Below are 24891 nucleotides of genomic sequence, written 5' to 3' on the forward strand. Positions count from 1 at the left end.
TATGGGACTAAAATGTATTTGCTTTGTCAAGCTGCAGGATAAAATGACTACTCGAAGTAAATGCTCTCTGTTTTCTGCTGCAACGGGTTTGTGGCTTTGATTAAGATTCCTGTTTACAGGCCAGCCTGGTAGCTCAGCAGACTATTGTTATCATTAACATGCTGACCCTCGGCGATACCACGGGAGAGTGTTTCTCCCTGCTGAGGGTGGCAGTTTGCATTGTTCAGGTAGTCAGATGTAATGATGCATTTGAACAGGGTGTGCGCGAGGGGAGGCTCGAGTAATCCCATCTCTTGGTGAAGTGGAGTGGGAAAGCGATGGTGGTACTAATTATTAATATTTTTTTCTTGTCTGCACCTTTCACTTGGGGTCAAGTTGCATAACGAGCTCCCTCCCAATGTCACAAAAGTGACATTTGTTGGCATAAGGAGGGTGGTTTCCTGCCTAAAATCCTTCCGAGGGATTTTTAGCAGTAATCGTGTTCACAGCACGTAAGTTCAGATGATGCAAAAAAGTCCCTAAGCAAAGACTTTCTCGGCTCTCTCGGCTCCTTCCCCCTCTTCTGGGCAGGCAGAGTTTTCTGGGAGAATGATTGCATGGAAGGGGCAGATGAAGAAAGAGGGGGGAAGAGGATGTTCCTCGAGGGGTTTGCCGTTCATTGTGGCTGACGACAACATCCAGACTTCATGTTTGGTGTGCCGTGGCCCCCCCCAGGCCCTCCTGAGGGCCCTGGCCCCAGTACTCATGCACGCACAAGACAGCAGACTCCCACCCCTGGGAGGTAGGTCTGCCTGTACGCCAAGGCATAATAGCTAAATACAGGAAAAGAAAAGGAAATACATAAGGAGATAAGTGTGACCAACTTTTTTCTGTCAAAATGTGCTTAAGTTCCCTCAAGCTTTTTTTTTTTAACACAACTTTTTTCTGTTCGCAGAACGTAGGTTGAAATGTTCTTTGCCCTCAAAAGTTCTTGTATCCTTGATGATTTCAGGCACTTATTACTCCTTTTCAAAACGTTAGTTGCGGCATTGATGTAAATGGATTACTTCAGGTGTAGGTGTTTTCAGGTAGATAAGAAAATATAAATCTCGTACGTTTAGCACTGCTGGTGATTGCAGTCTCCTCTTCTCAGCCAAGGGGTCTAGCAGCTGGTAGGAAAGGAGCCCCGTGGTTTTTTCCCCCCCATCATGTAGGGAAAGACATGTTATAAATGGTGATGATTTGCAGGTTCTTTCACTCAGTCTTTCTTGTGTTATCTAGTATAATGAGAATTTCCTAGAGGTTTAAATCTTGGTTTTGCACTAAAGATCCAGCAGTTATGAGATCATTAAACTGTACGGTGCAGTTTTTAATGTAGCCAATGTAACTTTTCCTGATAAATGCCCGGCCCCTCCCCCACAAGCTGCAAAGCAAAAATGACAAGTACTGTAATGTTGAAATTGGATCCAAAAGGATTTAGCAAACTGAGCGTTTGCCATATTTAGCATTATCAAAGTTCCTTCCTCTCATACTTCAATGATGCATTGCTGATCTTCTGATTAGTCTGATATGCTGTTTCTCTTCAATCACCTACACTACTATTCCTAAACCGTCCCCCTTTATCTTTTCTTGAGAGAAGAGATTGAAATTCGTGCATATACTTTACTACTCCGAAACTGACTATTAGGAAAAAATGATAAAGCTAAAATGTGCATTTGGTCCGTATCAGGCTGTGCCATTGATTTGCTCAGGAATCTGTGATACTGTGTTCCTTTCCCTGCGCATTGCATCTGACAGCTTGTAGCAAAGTCAAATAAGATGTTTAACAAACCACATGTCCTATCGTTTTTTGCTTTGCCATTGTACCCTTGTGGCTGTGAGCCAGAGACAGATACAACGCCTCCTCCAGTGCAATGCAACTTCGCCTGTGTTTTGTGTGCACACGTGTGCGTATGTGTGTAGCCAGTTCCACATTTCTCTCTCTCGCAGTAGGGTTAGCTGGAGAAACCTGTGCTGAGCTGCACAGAGCAATTTGAAACTGAGTTTTGGAAGGGGGGGGGGGAACAACCCCCACTTGTTTTTTTGTGTGGAAGGTGAAGATGCTTCTCTGCTCTGGGGCCGTTCTTCCAGGGAGGGAGAAGGTGGGTCATCCTGGTGAATGAAAGCCACAAATGTCAGTGTCCCAGCACAAATGCCGAAGTTGGTCAGAAAGAGAGGACAGCTTGCTGTGCCACTTGATATCTATCATATCTATCTCATCTGTGGTGTTGCCATAGGCTTTTGAATGCCAGTTGCAATAGTTAAAGTCAGGTATTGTTGCTATGCATTAAAAGAAAAAAAAAAACCCCAAATCATTTCATAACTCTCTTTCAAAATCCGTCCTAACACATATCATCAGAGCTCACAGTTATGACTGTGGCAGGATGATTTCAAACAAGGGGGACAGCATGCTGTGAGTTAAAATAAAAATATGGTTAAAAACCATAAATAGGATTATTTTTTTCCCCGATTTATGTACTTACAACAAGCAAAAGAAATTGGCCTGAGGACAATACCTGGTTTTTAGCCTTGCTTTGGCTCCCACTCCTCCTCCATCGTCCCTGTTCCCTGGCATTTTTTTGTAGTTGCCGTCATTCTTCGTGTATTAACATCTCTCTGCACGATGCCCGTTCCTTTTCCTTGTGGGCATTTAACGACTCGGTCTCAGTTCTGAAGTCTCAGGGTCTCTCTGTGCTAGCGATTTCGCTCTATGCCCTCCTGCCTACTCCTTACACTCGCCACACTCCTCTGCGTAGCGAGCAAATGAGCACCAAAGTAAGCCCCCGCACACGCCATCTTTCTGAGCTCAGCCTGCCTGCTGCTTCACGGGAACTCGCCTGATTTTGCAGACGTAGTTATTGAGATTGATCACAATAGTGAAACATCTGCCAAGCTGCGTTATTTGCACAAATACACTGTATGCAGTTTTGGTACAGTGGGACTTGACGCGATGATTGCCTCTTTTCATAGCGCTAGTTACGGCACGTGTCATCGTTTCGAAGAGGGAGAAAACCATTTTTAAGAAGTTTGCTCTGCTTTTGGCAGGGGAAAACCGTACTAGTGCGAAAAACCTAATTAAGACCAGTTGTACTCAAATCTTAGCAGAATGTTTAACTTAAGGCACTCTGAGTTAGTGCCATAAAAATCAATGAGATTATGTAAAACAATTCAAATAACACCACCTCTAAAATCTAAGTAATAACCCAGTCACGTAAGCGGCCTACGAACCCTTGAGAGGAACGCTGGCTGCCAGAATTTTCAGAAGTGATGGTGGTTTCAGGCCAGTTCCATTTTGGGATGCTCAACTGGAGATCTGTTAATGAGAGCCACTTTGTCAGGAGGTCCTCGACGGTCCATTCCCTGAAAGTGAAGTGTGCCCAGCACTGCATCCAAAAATTAAGACATCCTAAATTATCGAAAATTCTGGCCACTCATGTGCTTATTTTAGGAACCTGTATTCTTCCCCAGTTTCATCTGCAGGATTCATCTTGAACTGAATTGGTGTTCATCAAAAGGAGAATTAAAGCCTTCGAACCTGATTCTTATTTAAACTAAGGCCACTTACGAGTGGTTTTGTGATACACAGGCACTGTAAAGCACAATTTGTAACCACCCTAATATTCCTTTACACAACCGGCGCAGTGCAGAGTGTCCTCAAGAGAAGTGAAAATCAAGCGCGTAACTTGCTAACTTCCATCTCGGCGATTGCTCTTTCCATACAAACTGCTCTGCCGTGGCAGTCTCTGCACTTCTGGTGGTACCAGCAGTGGGCACAGCCTAACGGGACAGTTGTTTGTTTCAGTACTAAACTCCTCGCATTTTTTGCCTCAGCTGGATACTTCCTCCTTCAAGGGCTTTATTGTTGTAGCGTTTCAACATCGTTCTCAGCATTCTTAAAGACAAAGTCGGAAGGCCGCTGTCTGGTGATCTGCAGCAAGGGGAGTAAAGCTGCTTTGGCAATTTGAGAACAGCAAACGTAACTGTCCTGATTCCTCTGAAGAAAAACTGAAACATAGGTGTCTAGATGGAACTTCTTCTTCACTTTAGAAGCTTGGTTTCAGGAAATTTAATTGGTGCCCTCAGGCCTTTTTCCTTTTGTTTTTTTAAAAATTTTGAAGACGCTCTCTTGTGAAACAGCAGAGCTTTCCTTGAAACTGCACAGGAAATGAACCCGGTTTTTAATCAAGTAACAAAATCCACGGCTTGCAATAGAAGGTCCGTGCATTGCATGTATCAATTAATGCTTATTAATCAGTTTTTGCAGTTAGTTGAACTGCAGGTTGTAGTTGGAAGCTATTAGGGAGAGAATCGCGAGAGGAATATTGTTGCAGGACTACACTCGTTTTTTCTGTTTGTGTCCTTTGGATTCAAGGTGTTTGTATAATGAAGTTGGCACGTTGATATATGATCTATTTTTTAATGTCATTACAATTTCAGTTCCCTCTGCCTTTTTGTCATTGGGTTACATTTAAGCACAGCAAGATCAACTTTAAACTTCCTTACTCAACAGCTTTATTAGCTATAACGTACCGTGACCTTTCTCAACATTCTTAAAGAAAAAGATACAGTGTAATGGCACTTTACTTTGCTTATTGTTCTTTGTTGTGGTGAACAAAGCATTTTCTACAGTGGCTATAGCACATAATTATACAGCTTTCAATAGCGGTGTCTTGGCACATATCAAAGTTCAGAAGAGCCTTTAGAAAAAAAAAAGATGTTTTGTGGCAGCCTAGGGAGGGTCTCATCTTTCCTTCAGAAAATAGTTCAAGGCTCTTCTGTCAAGCTTCCCTACTTAGAGCTTTTTCTCCTCCTGCTTCATAAAGTTTAAAGGGGATTCAGTGGAGTTCTATGATCTATTTCCTTTGAAAGATTGTTCCTTTGCACAGAGAAGTCCTTTGACTTCAAGAGTTCACAGATTCATGTCTTTAGGTATCATATGTCTGACCTTATCAGTTACTCTATTTAATGTAGGAGAAAAAGTCTCAACTCTTTGTGTTTGTCTGTTTTGCCTCTGTGAAATGATTTGGTGAAAAGACCATCCTTTTTAACACACCACTGAGAGGCCGTTTCTGACTGTAACCTACCCTGTGGCTCTTCTAAAAAAAAAAAAAAAAAAAATTGTCCTTGTGTTTTGTGTATGGATGATTTCACAGTGAGAATAGAATTATACAAGGACAGACACACATAAAAAAATCTTTTGCTCTTTTTTCCTAAATGATCTATTGGCTATTTTGGTGGCTGCTACTCTGGTTCCCCAACAGGCACAACCATTTAACAAACACAGAGATAGCGGCTGGAGTGCTGGGCCAGCAGTAGGTTTTCCCTTGCTTCGACCTACCCCAAAGGCCTTCATAATTAATTGTCCTTCAGAGATGAGGAAAGTTCAGAGACAGTGTGTGTAGCGATGTCTATTGTCTGACATTCAGTTCTCCTTCCCTCAGCTCTTTTTCTTCATTCCACAAAGGGTTATCAATAGGAGCAGGGAGCAAGCTCTCTTCTAACAGCTGCTGGTGGTGGCTGTAGCTTTCTGTGGAAGGTATCATTGTGTTCAGCCATCTATGGATTAAATGGCTGGAAAAGTTCTAACAACCCTTTCAAACGGGCGTGTTTATTTCATCTAGATTACACAGACCTATTTAGCTAATTAAAAACTTTCTCAGAACCCCTTCTCTCCTATTCAAGGGAAGAAAAAAAATTAAAACGCTGCTGTAATTATGAAGAATGGCTGCAGTGAAACTTCGGTAAATAAAGGAAAAATTTGATCTGTCAGCGTTGATCGAAACACACCCAAATAAGCACAGGCTTGTTTGTTGGGTTGTTCTGTGGTTTTGTTTTGTGGTTTGTTTTTTTTTCTTAGAGGGAAGGAAGGTGCACAGTAGAAAAAGCGTAAAAGAAAACATTGGTATAAGCTGTAACAGAAACAAACACTCGCCCAATTTTAAAAACTGCCACAGTTCATACCGTCCCTGCTCATAACATCAAAGTGCAAAGACGCCGGAGTTTGCTAAACAGATTATTAATATTGTTGTGCCTTCTGCGATTAATTTAGAATCCTCTGTGTCATAATTATTAAACTTCATATACAACAGAACAAAATTATATACATGCTTCCTTGTTTTCCCTGATGATATGCTAAACAAAGATATGGTGCGGTTAGTAGATAGGCAAGAAGTACAGTCAAATTAGAGCTGTTTATTAACAATCGTTATGTTACTGCTCCAATTAATTGGGCGAAGCCAAAAAGGACAAATACAATCATTCTTCCACTGAACAGTTTAACTAGCAAATTAGGGAGGTTTTAATAATTTTTTTTCATCTTAAAGTAAAAAAAAAAACAAACTCCGGACCTTCACCTGCATTCTTCATAAATACATCACTTTGCAATGAAAAGGAATAATCATATAAAACATTTTCTGGGCTCCATCTCACTTCCTTGCTGTTAAGAAGGCCTGCACAACAATCAAGATGAATTATTGTACTGATTAAGTTATTATGCCTGGCATTTTGAAACAGGTTTTCTGTATTTAAGAAGAAATTGCATACAAAGTAGATGCAGCTAATACAGTAATGCAAAAAAAGATCATAAAAAATTAAAGTTATTCTTATGAATCTTTCATTAGAAGCAATGAAAAGGGACACTGGTGAAGCCAAGTGCTTTGTTCTTCTGAGCTCCTCTTGTAGGGCCAGATCCTGCAAACAATTACGTACTTGAGTGTTCCTTCTGCGAGCGTCCTGTTGGCGCCTTCAGCGTATCTCCTGCTCTTTCACAGTTTGCCCACTTAGGCCCGTGGATTACTACCAGTGTTGTTCTACTTTATCAAACAGATGTTCCCTTTAAAAATTGACAAAAGTCCTGTAAAAAAAAAATACCGCAAAATCACACAGCTGTACGGAGGCGAACACTTGCTTTTATGCAGGAAGAGCTGTTGTGAAATGATTTAAGGCTACTCAGAGCTTTTCAGATTACTCCCCACCGCAAATAACATGTTAAGTACTAAATTGCCCTAAGCGGTGTTTTATTACTGATCAATAAAATAGTCATCTTGTCTTTTAGCGTGGAAAAATATTTTAGTGGGATTTTTCCTGGTTTAGTTCATGGATAGCAGTAAACCAGAAAGCACAACCCCTCAAAAAAAAAGCAAAACCCATCCTCGTTTGTTTCTAATTTTGCTTTGGGGGAATCCTAGGATTGTTCCAGCTGAATGGTGCAGGGTTTCTGTGCCTTTGCGCGTGTGTGCATGTAGTGTTGGTGTGCTGTGTTTTGTTTTGGGGGTTTTGTTTTTTTTCTTTTACAATTATTTAATGGTACTCATCCTTATTGCCCCATCCTCTTCTCAAACAAAATAACCCGCTTCCAAAAAAAAATAAAAAAGAAACCAACAAAACCAAAACAAAACAAAACTTGGCAAACTCTTCCGACTCCTACTGCCATTTCATTTTGCATTCAACAAGGGGTAGTGGGAATTGAAACGTCAACTGGAGATCGAGAAAAGCACCAATTTATAGTGCGTTCGCCTTGCACAATTCAAGATTTCTTTTGCGAGCTGCACACATTATACCCAACATCTCGCCACTCTCTTGTGGCAGTTGTGAGGAATGGCTATTCCTTCCCGTGTGTGTACTACAGGCCTCTAAAGACTCTTATTTATTCTCTCCCATGTCACCTTGTGTACAGTCTGGTCTGTGACACTGATGGTGATTATGTCATTATTTTGCTCTGGGGGCTTTGGCACATCTGCAGAGCTGATGCACATCTTCTTTGTTACGCTGGCATACGTCCCATATCGCAAATGCTTCATTAGCCTTACTGCCTGCCTCCTTGCCAGACAAGAATACCCAAATCCAAGCTTCTTTTTGCTCTGGTCTTTTGTGTCTGTGATGAGCCTTTATTCATCTTCCTAGTTCTTCCCTGTTTTCTATTTTTCTATGTAAAACTGATTTCCAGATGTCTGTCGTTCTCCAAAAATCCATCGTAGATGAGGAGTAAGAAGCAAGGTAAATTTTAACCCATGTTGTCCCTCGCTCACATAAAGTCTTATCCCTCACAAGCTGAAATGCTTTTTCATTCATCCTGCATATAGAAAGAGCTCGTTAGGCTAGGCAGTTCAATTTTTGGTGTTTGCAAAAAAACAGGAAAAAAAAAAAAAAGGAAAAGAAACCAGTGATTTCTCTTACCATTTAGTAAATCCTAGTTGTGGTAATGGGTAACATGCAAGTTGCACATGTTTCTTCCAGACTTTAATTTCTTTTAGGTGACATAGCTAAATTTCTCACTCAGAGCTTCTGGAGAAACAGCACTGTCCAGTGAAGGAGGAGGGTGTTCACGAGACCTGATCGGCTGCAATTTCTTATATCCTGTTTTAACGCGTCACATTAAAAGGACATAGAACATTTTGTACTGTGAAAATTGAGAAAAATGTTGGATCTTCTAAACTTCATCTAAGCTGTTCTATATAAATGTCGTACCAGAGAGATGTGAAATAGTGGGTTAGCTTGCTAGCTTTGTAAGATTTTTCCCTTCTGCATCCCACCCACCCCATGCTTTTTCTCCATGACACTGAACTAAATTCTGGGCTGGATTCTCAGTTTCTGGTGTAAATCAGCTCCAGCAATCATTGGAGCTAATTAATCTGTGCCAGCTGAAGAGCTGTCTTTTGTTGTGTTACTATACAGTCAAGTGTGTGAATATATGTTAAATGTTAATCGGAAAAAGTTTCATTTGTTTATTGTAAAACTAAAAATTAAATGCAGACCTGGATTTGGAGTCACAGAGCCATCATGTTTATGGATGTGGGGTGGCGGGGGGTGTTGTTTTTATTTTTGTAAGGCGCGCTTGCCAAAAGGAGAGGTCCCAGCCGATACTGTCTCACAGTTCGGGGTCAGGGCTGTGTGACTGACTTTAACAGAAGTCTTACAGATAGGATTGCCCGTCCTATAGGACTTTGAATAGGTCACCTTCACACAGAACACTGTTTGCTTGATATCTTCGATGTGTTTTAAAATGGACGAGAGTCAGGCTTTCATAATGTGAATTAGCAAACTGTCATAACCTTTGGAAACTGTGGGAGAGGTATAGCAGCACTGTGACCCGCGCTGGTTTCTGGCCCAGCTTTCTGGGGTCCTGCCCCTTCTCAAAGCAGGTATCCCTGGGCTGAGAGAGCAGTGGCAGCGGAGACTTGCTTGTAGAGAGGCCTTCCAACATTGGCATGGAGCGCAATGGGGACGCTGTTTTTAAAGATACTTAAATCTGTAAAGGCAAAATACTGAGGCTGTGAGGAAGTAACTGCAGAATATTGCAGGGGTCCATGAGGACTGTGTCCCCTTTACCTGTATGAGAGAGAGATAACCTGGGAGGTGAAGTAGCCGCAGTTCAGTATCCTATTGAAGTGACAATAATAACACAAGAAGTGAAGTTAAGAAACACTGTTCGGTCCAAGAGGGAGGGAGTCTTCAGGGTACTGGATCACTTTCTGTAGTTACGCAGAGCCCATCACCTGCAGTACCAGAGTATTGCTGGATTTCATAGTGCAGGGAAAGAGCCCGATGTCTTCCTGATGTGCGAGTGTGGGTGGGCGAGAGAGAGAGGGACAGCCAGAAGGGCGGTCTGAAGGTAATCAACGTATTGGAGAAGATTTCTCTCTGTAGATCTGGAAGGGGCAAAGTTCATCTTTCTTATCTGCAGAGGGGGAAGGTACGCAGCCGGGCTCTGCCTCATTTTGTGTGCCACCAGAGGGACTCGTGAACTGCCCTCTGCGGGGGGGTGGTTTCAAGGCTCTGGTGGAAATGTGCTGTCAGAAGAAGCCGTGTCCGGGTGGTGGTCCAGAGCGCTCAAAGATGTGGCCTTGAACTTGTTTCTGTAGTTAATGTAGAGGCTTTGTAGAGAGCAGCAGACCAGGGTGGCATGATCTCTGTTGCTAAGCAGAAAGGCTGCTGCATTGATTGGGACTTAGGGGAGAACGGTGGTGTAGACATATAAATGCATTTAAAGCAGTACTCTACAACTTCAGAAAGTTTTTAGAGGAGAGAGGGGAAATCAACGTTGCAAATAAAAGCCCTTTAACTGCCGAGTATCAATGTTCAGGGGGAGGCCGAAGTGGCTTATCTCATCCAATTGCGGAGAGGGCTGGCTCCATCAGACGAGGCCCAGCCTCGAGGTTATCTAATCCAGCGCCATCTGGAGTCACACCATTTCCTTCCGCAAGGGATAAAGAGGAGTCGAACGAGCTGCAGCTCAGTCCATTAGGTCGTAAGACTTCATCTTCCGACCTGAGCTTGCGAGGGTCACAGGTCCCCAGCAGGTCCTGCACTGAAGCTTGTAACGGGGTGTTTGCAGCCCAGTTTGGCCAGCCTCGTGGCTCAGGGTAGAATAGATGGAGCAGTTTATCCCATCATGATGGGCTCTGGCTGCCCAGAAAAGCATGGTTACATTGGGAGGAGGTTCATCAGAGTTAATTGGGGGGAGCCTGGACTGGTGGAGCCGGCTTCATTCACAACACCTCTCACCCATAACCATGCACAATTTCCTTCCCCTGCCCCTACCTTCAGCCATGGGAAGGAGGAAAGGAGATACCCTGCTGCCAGAGGGCATGCTTACTGCCTTCATGCCACCCCCAAAAGGACCCCTGGTGACTGCCTGTTTCCCTGCCAGGCTGATTAAACACCACCTGCTTCCCATCCCTCTCCCCTACCTCCCTCCTCACTCCCCCCACCCCAACACATGCAAACCGAGGAAGGAGAGGGCACAGTTGGAGCTTTTCAGGGCCAGACACAGAAGACAAAGGTGACTGCAATGCAGAGAGGTGGGAACAGTGAGCAAGAGCAAGCAACACCGAGATGTTTACTAACTTCTACATTTTTAAATGTATAAGATGTACTTTAGATGTATAAGCCTTTAATTGTCACTTCTACAGTGTTAATAGTTCATCTACAGGGCCAAATTCTGCTGAACATAAAAAAATCCCTGCACCTACAAGCTCTGTGAACCACTTTTCCTCTATATCCATGGTCTAACCAGCAGTTTCTGCCTGCCCGGCTCTTTTATGCATGAAAATACACCATGAGAGCAGAGGACTTACTGCTGGTGAGAGACATACCTGCTCATCACAGTCCAGGCTGTGCCTCCTGGTCCTTCTGAGTAACACATCACGCTCCCATCTGGCTGTTGTGTCCACGAGAGTATGCAGTAACCTCTCTGCTGTTCCCACAGCACAGCCAGAATTGGGTGGTCATCCCTGTACTCACTTTTCTGGACAGGTTTTTTGTGGGCGCCTGTATGCGGTACCTGCCAGAATTTGGCAGCAGGGTACATAATATGCCGCTTGGCATTGTACGCAGCCTCTTGTAGCAGATTGCATTTCACCACAATGGGACTGGCTTAAAGTTAGACTATTCTTGTATGCGTGAGTTTTATTTCTCCTTCAGTTTTTGAATGAGACAGTTTCTGGGGTGTGACAGTAACCCCTCCTGTGATTCTTTCTTACATTTCCCAACACATACTAAACCCCCAACTATCATAAGCCATAGGAGCCTTAGTGATTTTTCCATTCTGCGGCAGTGCTATTGGCAATGCAGTAAGTTAAGGGCAATCAGAGTTTCCATTAGAAGCCTCTACATCTCATGCAGTTCTAATTCATTAGCAAGGCAAGAAAAGGAAATTTGATAATCATCTCCCCAGTAAAACGCTGTTGATGATTTTTGAGGCTGGGGAAAGGGGAGAACTGAATTTCAAGGTGCAAAAAGTCTAAATAAAAAATTGAAAGTCTTTTTATTTTGTTTTAGCCCGCTCTACTCTCAGGTCTTACCAAGTTTTGTGCTTAAAACTAGCACGTTAAGGCCGTTGTGTTTGCATGAGAGAGTAGCTGTGTTTCTGTGATGGATAGACTCATCCCCTGAACCATGGGCATGGCAGTCCTGGGACAGACATCCTCTGAGGGTGCTGACGTGTGTGGGATGCCTCTTGCGTACTGCGAAATGGGAAGATGGGTCCAAACAGGGAGGACCCCGGGAGGCAGAAGGGGGGTTTCAGCCTGAGTGAGCTGCGGAAGCGCTGTTGTGTGCGTCCAGCCGGGGCACGCAGCACCAACGGCGCTTGGCGCTCCAGCCCCGCAGGGAGCCTGCAGAGTACTTCCCAATCTTTATTTGTGGAAAAGCTTAATTGAAATGCAAGTGATTAAATCTAATGTATCACGCAGTATCCATTTTCACTGCACTACCACTTTCACTTCCCCGATATTATCAGACATCTCAGCAGCCCCACTGTCAGGTTTTTTTCCTTGGAAGAGCCATGCCCATTCTCTCTCCTCTTTGTGAGCTTGGCAGAGGAGGTAACAGTAAGCCAGCAGTAGATTACTAGTGCCCCAAACTCTACTCAAGGGATAAAGGATCTCAGCTTCATTTCAAACAAACACTTTTAAAATACAGTCTTAAGTCATTTGAGGGGCATATGTTTTTCAGCTTTTTACAAGAGTAAAAAAGCTACAGTGTAACAGTAAATGCAATAAGAAACCTCTGTTGTTTTCCTAATTTTTCTCTTTTGTGCCGGACTCAGGCTAATGCTTTTCCCTTCCCAAACGCCAGGCTCAGCGCTGTGTTGTTAGTGCCCAAAAGAGTGGGCTTTTCTTTGTGTGCCACAGTGGGAGAGCAGACCGTCCTGAACGGCCACCCAATTTCTTGTCCATCTTTTTCTCTTTCCAAAAAATCTGTTTCTTAACAGATTTGTACAGCAGGAGTCGTGAGAGGAAACTTGAAGGCAATAAATGCAGACGGTGGTGGCACCAGAGAGCTGCTGCTGTAGCCAAGGGGATTGGGACACATGTAGTGGTGGGCAAATTGACGCCCTGCTTTCTAGAAAGGTGGTGGTTGGGAGAAAAGTGTGTTTACTGAAGCGTCCAATAGTTGAGGTATTTTTCATTTGTGTTTTTAAAATAAAAGCATCCTTTCCAACTATTTCCCTCTCCTCATAAGTGATAATGGAAGAGGCATTAGCCTTTCCATCGCCTGAGCCAACCTGTTTTTTTTCTAAGAGGTGTCCAGGATGTTCAGCCAATTGAGTGATCTAATTAGCTGAAAATTGTTAATTTCCTTTACCTTATAAAGCACCTAACACAGAACTGTTAAATAATGTTAAGTGTCAGACTTAAACTGAGAACATTGGGCCATATGCTGCCGTGGCTTTCGCGCCAAAAAGTGTAGCAACTTTCTCCAAAACCTGCCTCCAATTTCTGTGTAGAAGCCAAAGCCTCCTGCTTGATATGCTGCCACACCAACTCGCAGCACTAAGATGGTCCCACGCAGCAGCTCACTGCACTCAGAGAAAAGAGTATGCACGTGAGGGGAGGTGACGGTCTGGATAAACGTGGCAGGAGCCAGGACACCAGCAAGGTATTGCAGACGCTGCCGTTGTGAGCGCAGGAAAACTGACCGTAGGGCAGTGCTGCTCAGGGCAGCGTTATCCTGTAAAAGGGAGGCAGATCTGTGCCTGCAGCTAAAAATTGCGCAAGTCCCTAATCTGCTGCGGGTCTGGTGAATAGGTGGACTGCCTTGTAGCTCTTTGTTAAAGCAGGGGGGTCCCTGGCTCGCTGGGATGCACGTGAGGAAGGGGCTGGTCCCAGTGTCACTAGCCTCCCCACAAGCCCACAGAGAAGTAGCCTTAGAAGTAGTGTGATGCCTCGCTGTGTTACTGCTGGCTTGACCCCGGCATTGCTGAGATGCAGTGTCTTATGTGTAGGGAGGGACCAGGAAGGGCTTGTCCTCGGTAGGTTTCCTACATGACAGGCTGCGGATATGGGAATAGTCATTTAGGTGCCAGCTTGCCCCAAAAGCCCACGGGCTTGAATCTTCCTCATGTGAGGAAGGGGCTCAGGTCTACGTGTGGATGATGCATGTGGAGTTTCTCAAGCATCTCTTTTAAGAAGGTTGCATCATACCCCCAGAGCTCACCTTCCTCTGACTTTGGGGACAGGGGGTGCCTGTGCACACCTGGTTCGTGCTTCGTATGAGGTTTTCTCAGCAGAAATATTTCCCCTGAATCTCTTCTGCTGTTGCTGTACCTGTGCTGCTGTGGACTGCTGTGCATACACATTAAAGCTGTCTGACCTGTAGCTACCCACAGTGAGACTGCTCCCCTGATAGTGGACTCAATCATCATCCTGGAGAGGTTCTCCATCACTTGCCTAATAGATGCTGTTTACGCCTTATCCTCAGGTTAAGAGGCTCCCTGTGGAGTCCCTCTCTATAGCCACTGTCTAGATCATCCAACTAGAAGAGTGATCTGGCCTTCCCCCTCTCACCCCCTCCAACCTGTTTACCTCCCATTACCACGACCTTGCGCTCTGCAACGTGAGCAGCCTTCGCCAGCTGAAGACCTCTGATCCTAAGTCCACTAGAGATTTTGGCTTTCCTATTTGGCAAGGCGACTTGTTGCCCACCAGGTCAACATGAATAAAGATTTTTTAAATCCATAAAGTCCTGCAATTGCAAAAAAAAAAAAAAAAAAAAAAAGCCACCTCCAGATAATTTAACCTCTCCTGGCAGCCTGACATCTTGAGCTGTCTGTGCTGCACTTGTTTATTTCTGCTCGTAATTAGGATCAAAAAAATCCCCCCACACACTCACCAAGAATTCTACTTTATATAAAATTTGAAAGTAAAATCAATCCTGGCTGAATCTTATCATTTTTAAAGTATGTTTATCCAGCTTTGTAGTAGGAACAAGCAGACTGTTTGAAGGCCACATAGTTTTCAAACCTTGGTTGCAACACGTTACCCCATTTTGAAACCGTCTTTATCTAGCCGAGAAAACTAAAATCTGTTTGACAAAGTAGCACTCCAGCCAGTTTATCTTGCAATATGGCTTTAGCTCACAGAGCCTATTGATTTCCTTAAATTAATGTTTACAGAATGCTACTGAATTTCACTCAACGGGACATTGTTCTTTTGAAGCTTTGTAAAATATGATACAGAGTGTTATTGCCGTTTGTTCCTTTGCTAAGACTGATGAAACATTTATTTTTTTAAAGTGCAGCCTTGAACTATAGCTGTTTCCTACAAGTGTGTTTACTCTTGGAACATTAGTAATACAGCACACTATCAGACTCCAGCACAATACCACAGGCAAAGTCTGTAGGTACACTCTGGCCAGCCTAATCGTATAAATGGAGCTGAAGTTTAACGCAGATTAGACATCGTATGAGAAAAGGTTTCGAGCTTAGCCCAGCTGTCCCTGTCTGAAGGATCTTCAGATTTGTGTGCTACAGCCAAGCAGTTGTCTGACGCTGTTACAATATTAGAACGGTTGCGTTGGTCTTGGTACTTCTAAACATGGGACCCCGTACTGAAAATTAACGTCTGATCCTCTCCCTCTGTCCCCCCAGACAAGGTGAATAGCTTTACGGTTGCCTTGCACGTGGTTCAGACGCTTTCGATCCAATCTCTGAGGAGTGCTTAAAAATCTGCTCCAAGAAACACTTGCGTTACTTCTAACGTCCACCCAAATTTTGGTAGTTTACTAAAATGAGGTCAGTGTTACCTATTGCTGAAATTTTACAAGAAGTCACAGCCACTGATGACTTGACAACTTTGCTACCGCTTTCTGCTGCTTTACTACCATTAGACATATCAGTCCAATAAATCTTCACTGTTTGCTTATGGGAACTGACATGCCAGCCTAAACTGGGCACCCTTGTGTAAGGTGGTGTGTACCTTATCCCACAGGCATCAGAGTGAACCGCTCACTTGGAGTATGAGCGGGAAAAAAAGTGCTCCTGAGAAAAATGTGTGCCCCCAGCCTAGCACAACCAGAGGTGGACCATCCGCAGGGGACATAAACTCTCTGATGAAAGCAATGGAGCGGTGAAAATTTACATCGCTGAGGAGCTGCCCCTTGGTAGCCTCCCACATGTGCTCAAGGAGAGGGACTTAAACTCTACATTTATTGCATGCAATATTAACGCATCAGCTGGCAAGAGAGAAAAATATTAAGTCATTTGGGCACCTAAGACGCAGGCTTCTTGCTTTGTAAGACTGTGTCTGGGAGCAGATGACTTTTCTTTCTATCATGGAGGTTCCACGTAACCAAGTCGCAGCCCGCTGCAGAGGGGAAAGGAAAGCCAACTCTCTGACTTCTTGCCTTTTTATCTAGTAATCTCTGTGTGGCCTTCCTAAAGCATCTGAGTTTATCCATTTAAGTCCACTCTGTCTGCAGTACAAGTCCCCAGCTTGTGCTACTGCTGTCAGGAGATATGTCTCTCCTTGATCAATATTTACTTAACAAACAGCAGGGATAGGAGAGTTTGTTTAGAGGAATCATGTGTGCACAAGGGTGAATGAATGCTCGGTAAAGTACTTCACCTGTTTGTCTCCTTTCCTAGGGTATCTTTTCTGCTTCAGACCTCATGCTGGGCTTTGCTGCCATTGCCCCTGTGAACATGCTCAAAGCCAGCCTGCTTTAGGACAGTTTAGCAATCAGCTGCAGAAAATGAACTTCTGAGTACATGCTTTATTCTCTGTTCTAGAAAAGTTGGAGGGAGAAGTTTAGGAACTTTGTAAAATTATTTCTATGGTTAAAAAATACTTGATGCTCAAGTAAAAATAAACTAAACTTCCCAGACTCTTGCACTTACAGAAGAAAAGATTTCAAAGATATTTTAAGCATTTTGTTGGCACAAAATATTTCAAAATTGCCACTGCCAAAAACCCGAAGTGTTCTAAAGAAAAAATTTACACGCAGGTAAAATTGCAAGGAACGAAGTATGTGTAGTATTTTTAAAGAATAACTTCAGAAAGGTCTGCTATTCATTTATCCAACTAAAACAGTTGTTTCTGATGCCTGAAGTCATTGCATGCAATTAGCTTTGAGGCATCTGAGTCTAGGTTGGGGGGGGGTGTATTTTATTTTGTGAATCAGAGTTGTAAAAGCCATCTGAAATATTCATGCAGAATTGTCTGAGAAGCAGTTTCTGTTTTATTTACTGCACAGTAGAACAGCCACAGTGGATTAGCTCTACAATACCCGTAACAAAAGCACAACAGCTGATGCATGTGATGTTAGGAGGTGACAAAACAGTTAAAGTATGCTGCTGGCTACAGGCAAGCAGTCAGCAGATGCAGACAAAAGGGTTTGTGACAAGAATAACTCTCTCTCCAAGGCGAGCAGTCAAGAGTATCCAAAATACCAATACCCTTTTCTCCTTGACATTGTCTTCTTACAGTCAGCATTTTATTGCCCTTTTATAGTAAAAAAACAAAACACAATTCTCTGGAATATCGGTTTTAACTTGACTTTCACAATTCTGTGATCTTTACATCTGTATTGCTTTTTCTATCATTGAGATTCACCACTTGAGCAAGAATTTTGGAAAGTTTAAAAGATTAACTGTAAAGCAGCCCACCCTTAATAGGATTAACGACATGAAATACACATATAAATCTTTGAGCAGACCAGTGACTTGTTTTGTCGTTGGGTTTTGGTGGTTTTCCCCTTTTCTATTAAGAGAGAATCAAGCATCTTATTTTGCTAATGAAGAAATAAGGCTTGGGCAGAAATTAAAGGTTTGCTTGACAATGGGAGAGATTTAGGTGCTGGAAAGGGACTGTGAATGAGCTGATGTTTATTTCAGAAGTGTGAAAAATCAGCTTATATATCTCCAGAAAGAGAGAGAGAGAGAGAGAGGCTGTCTTCTTTCTAACCTTTGTAATTCCCCTTCTAGTCTCTGTGACATTCATTCAGCTGCCAAGCATGTTTGGCAAGGCTTGAGCCAGTGAGCGCACTTCCAGTGACCGCTAACCTTGGTATGTCCTGACACTTATGATGAGTATCTGCAGGACACAGAAGGCAGGCAGGCTGCTATGTCAGGCTTTTATTATGTACTGCAGAGGCTGGGGACAGTCAGTTTAATAAAACAAATCATCCTTGAAGGTAAAGCAACTGGGAAGAGGAGGAGGAGGAGGGCTCTGGGAGGGGAGGAGATGAGGGGAATGGGAGGGAAGGGAGAAAAAGTCTTTGCTGCACAACCCAAAACCCCAAAGAATTAACTAATAAAAGATACAAGATACAAGACAACCCAATAGTGAGAAAAATAGTGAAGGGCCACTGATCGGCCACCAACTTGAGACACATGGCCACTTCTAGCGTTCCCTTCCTCCCAACAGTGATTTTTAAAGTCCATGCATACCATCAGAAAGGGAAGCCTGATCCTCTTTGTTGGCTTAAAATCAGCGTTGCTTCACTGATTTTCCTCGAGCAACGCTGACTTAGACCTGCTGAGGATCTGCCCTCACCTTCCCAATCACCGCTGCCTTTTTGGTAATGTTTTCCTTGGAAAGAAATTCAACAAGTATTTTTAAAGCATATCGTTTTCTGCAACTGTGTATGCTTCTGTATGAAAGAAGTGTGAGTTAGGTCTGACTTGGCTCCAACTTTTGAGCCATTGGAACTATACTTTTACTCACAGAGAAATAGTTCGAGCTGAGTATTTTTAACAAAGCACTCCCCCACAGTGCTAATCCAAATGGTTCAGCATGGTAGTTGCACATGCAAACCCAGGAGTGAAGTAGTTCAGGTTAGTTGTTCAAGCCAAGGAAAATGCCACTAGTTAAAACAGCATAAATAGACAAGAGCAGATGAGAGCTTTAATTCCCTCCCAGTTTTCATAGACGAAGGGGATGTGTTAATGTGTCCAAGGCTTGAGAACAGGCACTGTGGTGGTTGTTGGACTGCATTAGGAGGTACAGGACTGATGCGTACCAGGTGTAAATCAGCATAACTGCACTGGTAGAGCTCTGCTGATTTACACTAGCCCAAAGCTTGGCCTGTGACTTTTTCCTTGGCAGCAAAGCTAAGTTACATTGACAAAGCATGCGGCAAAGTGTGATTTCTTTCTAAATCAGTCTGATGCGGAGGCTTCGGCCTGAAACCCACCTAGCCTCCCCCTGAGCAGACCTCATTGTCTTTCCTCCTGGTGAATGTACAGTGTGATTCTTTGATTGACTGCTGCCACCTGATGCTAAGAAAATGCCCTGGGTTCATACTAGGGATTGTTGGTTCTATTAAAAGCAACGTAGATGGAGTTTATTTGTCACTGAAGCATTTTCTGCAGATGTTCCTACTTCAGAGATGTTCAGTCAGTTAGGTGTAAAGATGCGCTGAATAGGTCACCATCACTTAGGGTCAGGGAAATGCTACCCCCAGACACATAATTAACATGGCTGACTGATTATTGCCCAGTGAAAAGTCTAACTACCCATCCATTTAAATATTTATTTTCAGGCTCTGGACTTCACTAGTATTTTCTTTATTAAAAAAAAAACACAACACTTTGCGGTTACTCTTTCTAGAAAGGAAAAATGTTGGCCGACGAACTGTCCTGTGGGGATTAATCACAGTGCTATTCACATTACAACACGCAAAGTAACATGTGTAATCCAGTCTGACATGAAAAATTGCTAATAACATCCCAAAAGGAAAGAGCTATGAACGGCTCTAATGCCTGTGGAGTAGGGGAGATCTTTGGGAACTTGGCATTACGAGGAGGTCTCTTCAAAGCCCCCGCAGGGCTTTGTTCACTATTATGTTTGTGGGCTGCTCTCTGCAGCCTGTTGTACCGGGTTCAAAGCGGCCCAGCCCTGCAGATGTGACTCAGGTACAATGAAGTCAGACCTTAAAAGCTAACTCTTAGCCTAAAAGAAAAGCCTGTGTGTCTTTACGGGGGTGGGAGGCCTGGAAGCTAGTGGCTCAGGGGTTTCACACTGCCTACTCCATGGAAAAGCAGCATCCCCTACCTGGAAAACTTTCATATGCACAGGTAGAAATTGAATGGCAAAGGCTCAACTTAAAACCCAGGTTGTCACTTCCACGCTTAAAGTTGTCATGGGTGTAACCACGTAGGGAGAGGTAGGACTTTTTGCATTTGGACTTTATGCTTCTCATGTAGGTGCTTGTAATTGGCTCCCTCCCACCTCCAGCGACTTGGAAGGGAAGAAAGGCATCTGATGTTGGTCCTCTGGAGTGGACACCAAAATTGAAAGGTGTGAACTCTTCTTCCCAAGCACAAAGACAAAAAACAACAGTTTTTGCCCTCGTGAGCTAACATCAGTGTGTACACCAAAAAAAAGTTGGTTATCTACTACATTTCTTGCTTTCTAGTATCATGCAGTCAAAAACTCCTTCCCTTGGTTAGCACCCAGCAATACCAGGGGTGATGAACAGCACATGAGCAGTTGTTTGAACTGCGTGAACAGAAAAGTGTATCATTTTTTATAGCAATGCAAGAATAAGACAAGCATGGTATCTTTTGTAGACGTATTGCAAAGTGCACAAACAGCAGAGTGGTTACATGGAGTTTTAAGTTATTTCTTTGAGCTGGAATAAGTGAAACATAATAATTATTTTCTTCCCTCATAATTATTCCTGCCATAGAACATCTGTAAAAATGTTTCTTTCTGTGCGGCCCATTGAATGAAAACTTTCCACAGAAGGCAGCCTGTCTTTGGGAGCAGGGAAAATCGTGTGGGGGCTGGATTTCACTCTCGGAGGTAGATAGAGGACTTCTGCGGGCTGCGGGGCTTCTGGAAGCAGAGTTTGTCAGCTGGTGTCAGGGGGAGCTGATCTCATGCTTATCTGATGGCAAAATGTGGCTAGCAAACTGCTAGCGTTTCCCCAACGGTGATAGGTGAGTGAGGCTCCAGAGCTCTACTGAATCAGGTTAAACCCGCACATTTCCAGACAAGTTTTCTGAAAGGGGCTTCTAAAGGGAGAAGAACAAAAGCCTGAAGTAGAGGATAAGGTGCTGGCCCTGATCTGGTGATGTGACATGCATTGAGTAAATGAGTGAGATCTGCCCGGGTGTCTGTTGGCCACAGGACTGGTTGAAGTAGCCTCTACTGCAGGTTGGAAAACTCCTCTTGCCAGAGTGGGCAAAGAATAGCAGTGAGGGAATACTTGCTATTATAAGCATGCTGGCTACTCGCCGGCCGTGTATTAGCAGTTCTAGAGCTGTGAAGCCATATTTCCGTAATAAAAAAAGGAAAATAATACCTTTATGGAGATGACCTCAACCTTGCAACTGACCTATGGTTCATTATAGTGATTGCTTTCGAATCATTTAAGGCAGAGGGTAAGAAGGTGGTGCTGTTGCCAGAGACAACTATTTAGGATGAATTACCAAAGTTTGAAGGTAACTGTGGTTTTTAACATTTACCCATTGTTCAGGGGCTTCTGAGAGTGGCACGCCCCTGCTAGCTGGCCGTTTGGCTCACTCGTGAAGTGACAGTGACATTTAGAAAACCCGGATGAGTTTGATGCATCCCAGCTCAGTAGCCACTTGGAGCACAATGCGCCCATTGAAGAGGTTGAGGTTTTATTTGTAGGCTTCTGAAAAAGAAGGGAAGACCATAACGTCTCCCGAGAAAGCCATCTTATGGGGGTGTCATGCACAGCAGCCACAGAAGCAAGCTGTTAGCTGAAGGCTTGCTTGCTTACTTGTTTTTAAACTACGAACAACATTTGGAGATACCCTATTTCTTTGATAGCTTTCAGCACTGGTTGTAACCACAGTTAAGTGCAGAGGTACAGAGGCTTTTCTATGCATGCATAACTTTCATATCAGTTCCCACACGGAGAGGAGAACATAGCTGTAAATGCATGGGTAAAACATCAAGCAGAGATTTCTCTCCTTAAAGACAATTGTGTTTGTTTCCCCTCCTGCTAATTATATCCTATAAATCCCCCACTCTCCAAATTCAGACAGTAACATTTTGTTACCTACATTCTGTCAGTAGACTTTACAAAGATCTCCAACACATGTTATAAAAGTTATTGCTATAGTACTATATATAACAGCTTTGCATAAGAGAATAGAAGCTGCCACATTTAGAAAATGCAGGTGCTATGTAAGCCCCTTTCTGAAAGAAAGAACTTAGCTCAGTTTCCTTTGAAGAACCAGAGACTTGAAATTGAAAACTGTATTAATGCCATTGTCTCCTTGTATCAGCAGGTTCCAGAGAGATTCCTGGAAGTGGCTCAGATCACGTTACGGGAGTTTTTCAATGCCATTATCGCAGGCAAAGATGTTGATCCTTCCTGGAAGAAGGCCATATACAAGGTCATCTGTAAGCTGGACAGTGAGGTCCCCGAGATTTTCAAATCCCCAAACTGCCTACAAGAGCTTCTTCATGAGTAGAGTTCAGCAGCTATTTATGAATGTATGAAAGTAGCAGTCCCCTTCTGATGCCCAAGTCATGTGTGTCTCTATTTTAATTTCATATATATGTGTATCGCATACATATATATGTATATGAAATTAGACTGTGATCCCTCCTGGATTTAAGTTTTCGTTCAGTTCCAAGGGGATGGTTATTTTACTTCAGCCTTCGGTTTACTTTTGCCCAAGACCCTTAACATTTGGAGAATCTACGGGGTTAATTTTCAGGGAGAAGAGTTTGGAAGCGTGTAAAAGCCTGTCTTAGCAAGTTAGGGCATTATGTTTAAAAATGCTTCGTCAGATTTATTGCTTGCTGCAAAGTGGCATTTTGTCTTAGTGAGACTAATGTCATGGCACAATACTACAGACAATGAAGTTCATATTATGTTTATACTGCTAAAGGTCTGAACTCTGTGGAGTCACTTCATAAGCTTCGAGCTTTTCTTTTTGTTTTATATACTTTTTAACCAATAACTAGATTTTGTTTCATACTTCAAAAAACTACAACATCTATTCTAGGTACTCACTCCAAGAAGTGATACCCAAAAAAGCAAACCCTATTCTTCATGCTTTCCTTACAGAAACAATAAATACCCTGCACCAGTAATCAACATGCCAGATTGTTGTTTCTCTAAATTGCAGCAAGGGACGTTTGCACAAATAAAATACCGTTCTTGCAGGGTGAGGCCAGTAATTCATGCACAATATTGTATCAACCACACTAATTTTGGAATACGGTCAGCTTATTAAAGCGGAAGCATTTCACTCTCCATAGAGTAAAAATGAAACCTTCAGCGTCCTATATGGCCATGTCTCGGTCTTACTTTAAGTGGCATTAGTCCCTAAATTTATTCTTTTCTTAGTCCATTCTGCTCCCAAAAATCCCCTTTCCAGTATACAAAGTTTTCTGTCTGTATTCGAAAAGCACTTTTGAATGATCTTAGATATAGTAGAAGAAAGTGTCGTCACCTCATAGTGCTGAGGCAAAGGAAAAAAAAAAACCTTGTTTGTAGCTGTAAAATATAATTAGTCTTTTCCTAATCAGAAGAATAAAAATTACATTTTCATAAAAATCTAATCAAGCATATACAAAAATCGCAGTGTCCTCCTGGCTATGCAGGGTTCAGATAGCCAAATTGGATTTTTAAAATTACAGTAAGTGCAGCTTTAAAAAAAAAAATCTGTTTGAGCAATGCGCTGCACTTGTCTTCTGAAGCTGGAGCTAGTCTTGACCAAAATCTGAGCTACAGTGTAAAGTCCATGATGGATCTGGGTTCGCCTGAATGCTATACCACGATATGTCAGCAGACGGAAAGAAAGCTAGCTGCTAGTTCTCGTGCTTTCTTCAGTGGCTCTCCTTTTCTCACGTTTTCAGAAAGGTATCGTCTCCAGAAGTTTGGGGGAAGGTTGAATATGCTATGGCACTCTGTATTTGTCATTTTCTCTGTCGTCTTTTGTACGGATGCAGTAAGAATTTATTGTTATCGTCAATAGTATTTTCCCCTACATAATTCAGTCTGAATCTAGAGGAAGTTCCTAATTAGCTGTGAATTATATTTAGACCATCGAGGATATTGGTATCTTATTTCTTTATTTTAAAATTACATTTTGACTTTGGAGAGTGAAAGTTTACCCATGTGACTAAAGAGCTGACCTGATCATTGCAATTTCACTTCATTTACAAATACTGCTGATAGACAGAAATGTATGAAAGCAATTATTGTTAGCAGAAAGCCTTAAAAACCTGCTGACTTCAAATTAAACAGCACAATCCTACGATTCCCTGTCATTCTTTTCAAGCACTGGCAGTATCTGTGGAGTATAGGCAATGCAGACAATAGCATGGGATGAAGTGCCAACATTTTCACTATGCATTAAAAGCAAAACAAATCTTCTTGATCTTAGACTCCCTGAGAGTACCTAATACTGTACGTATCCCTACAGTAGACAGGATGTGTCTTTTTCTTTCTTTTCTTTTCTTCCATTTTCTTTCGTTTCCTTTTGTGTTCTTTTTTTTTTTTTTTGTGTGTGTGTGCATGATTTGGTAAACATTACACTTCATAAAGATGTAACTCCAATGAATTCTGAGTAAGAAAGGATGAAAATTGTGTTCATGCACTTTTTTGATTTATGGGAAGAAGTGGCATAAAATGCTCAAGTTTTAATACAGTAAGCTCATCATTGGCATACCATCAGATACAAAATATAACACTGCATTGTCACCTTGGACATAAGAAAGCAAAGCCATACTTTAGTCATACTATGTGGACATACTACTAGCTACCATCTCAATCTGTGATTTTACCGTTACTTTTATTATGTTGTTTTGTTGTTATTATTATTATTAATATTAATGTTATTATTATTATTATTATTTGGCTGCAATGTGATTCACATAATCTAAATAAGTGAAATTGTGTACTCAACACTTGATGTTGTTGCATTTATTTATTTATTTATAAGTAGCATAATCTCAATAGCAAATGAGGCATAGGAATTAAGAGTAGAAATTTCATCTTAAAAGCAAAATAAAAAACTCCTTCATCTGAAAAAGGAATAAATGATAATTTGATCATTTCAGTGATGTGATTTTTCTGCATTTTATAGCCATATTGCCTTTGTGCCTCCCAATACACCTAAAATTATAAACACATAGCATAGCTCCTACTAAATTTTAA

At 42.6% G+C, this 24891-nt stretch overlaps 1 protein-coding gene across 3 annotated transcripts in view; it reads left to right on the plus strand.

Moving 5' to 3' along the window:
- PROX1 (prospero homeobox 1) overlaps positions 1-24577 on the plus strand; it is a 46681-nt gene extending 22104 nt beyond the window's left edge. For 2 of the 3 annotated variants that reach the window (XM_076334558.1, XM_076334559.1), the window contains exon 5: positions 22004-24577. In XM_076334558.1, the coding sequence (XP_076190673.1) occupies positions 22004-22192 (189 nt within the window). In that variant the 3' untranslated portion in view covers positions 22193-24577. The remainder of the gene's footprint in view (positions 1-22003) is intronic. The other variant, XM_076334560.1, reaches the window with a different exon arrangement.
- The last annotated feature ends 314 nt before the right edge of the window (positions 24578-24891 follow it).

Source organism: Aptenodytes patagonicus, chromosome 3 (assembly GCF_965638725.1).
Source record: "Aptenodytes patagonicus chromosome 3, bAptPat1.pri.cur, whole genome shotgun sequence".
NCBI classification, from domain to species: Eukaryota; Metazoa; Chordata; class Aves; order Sphenisciformes; family Spheniscidae; genus Aptenodytes; species Aptenodytes patagonicus.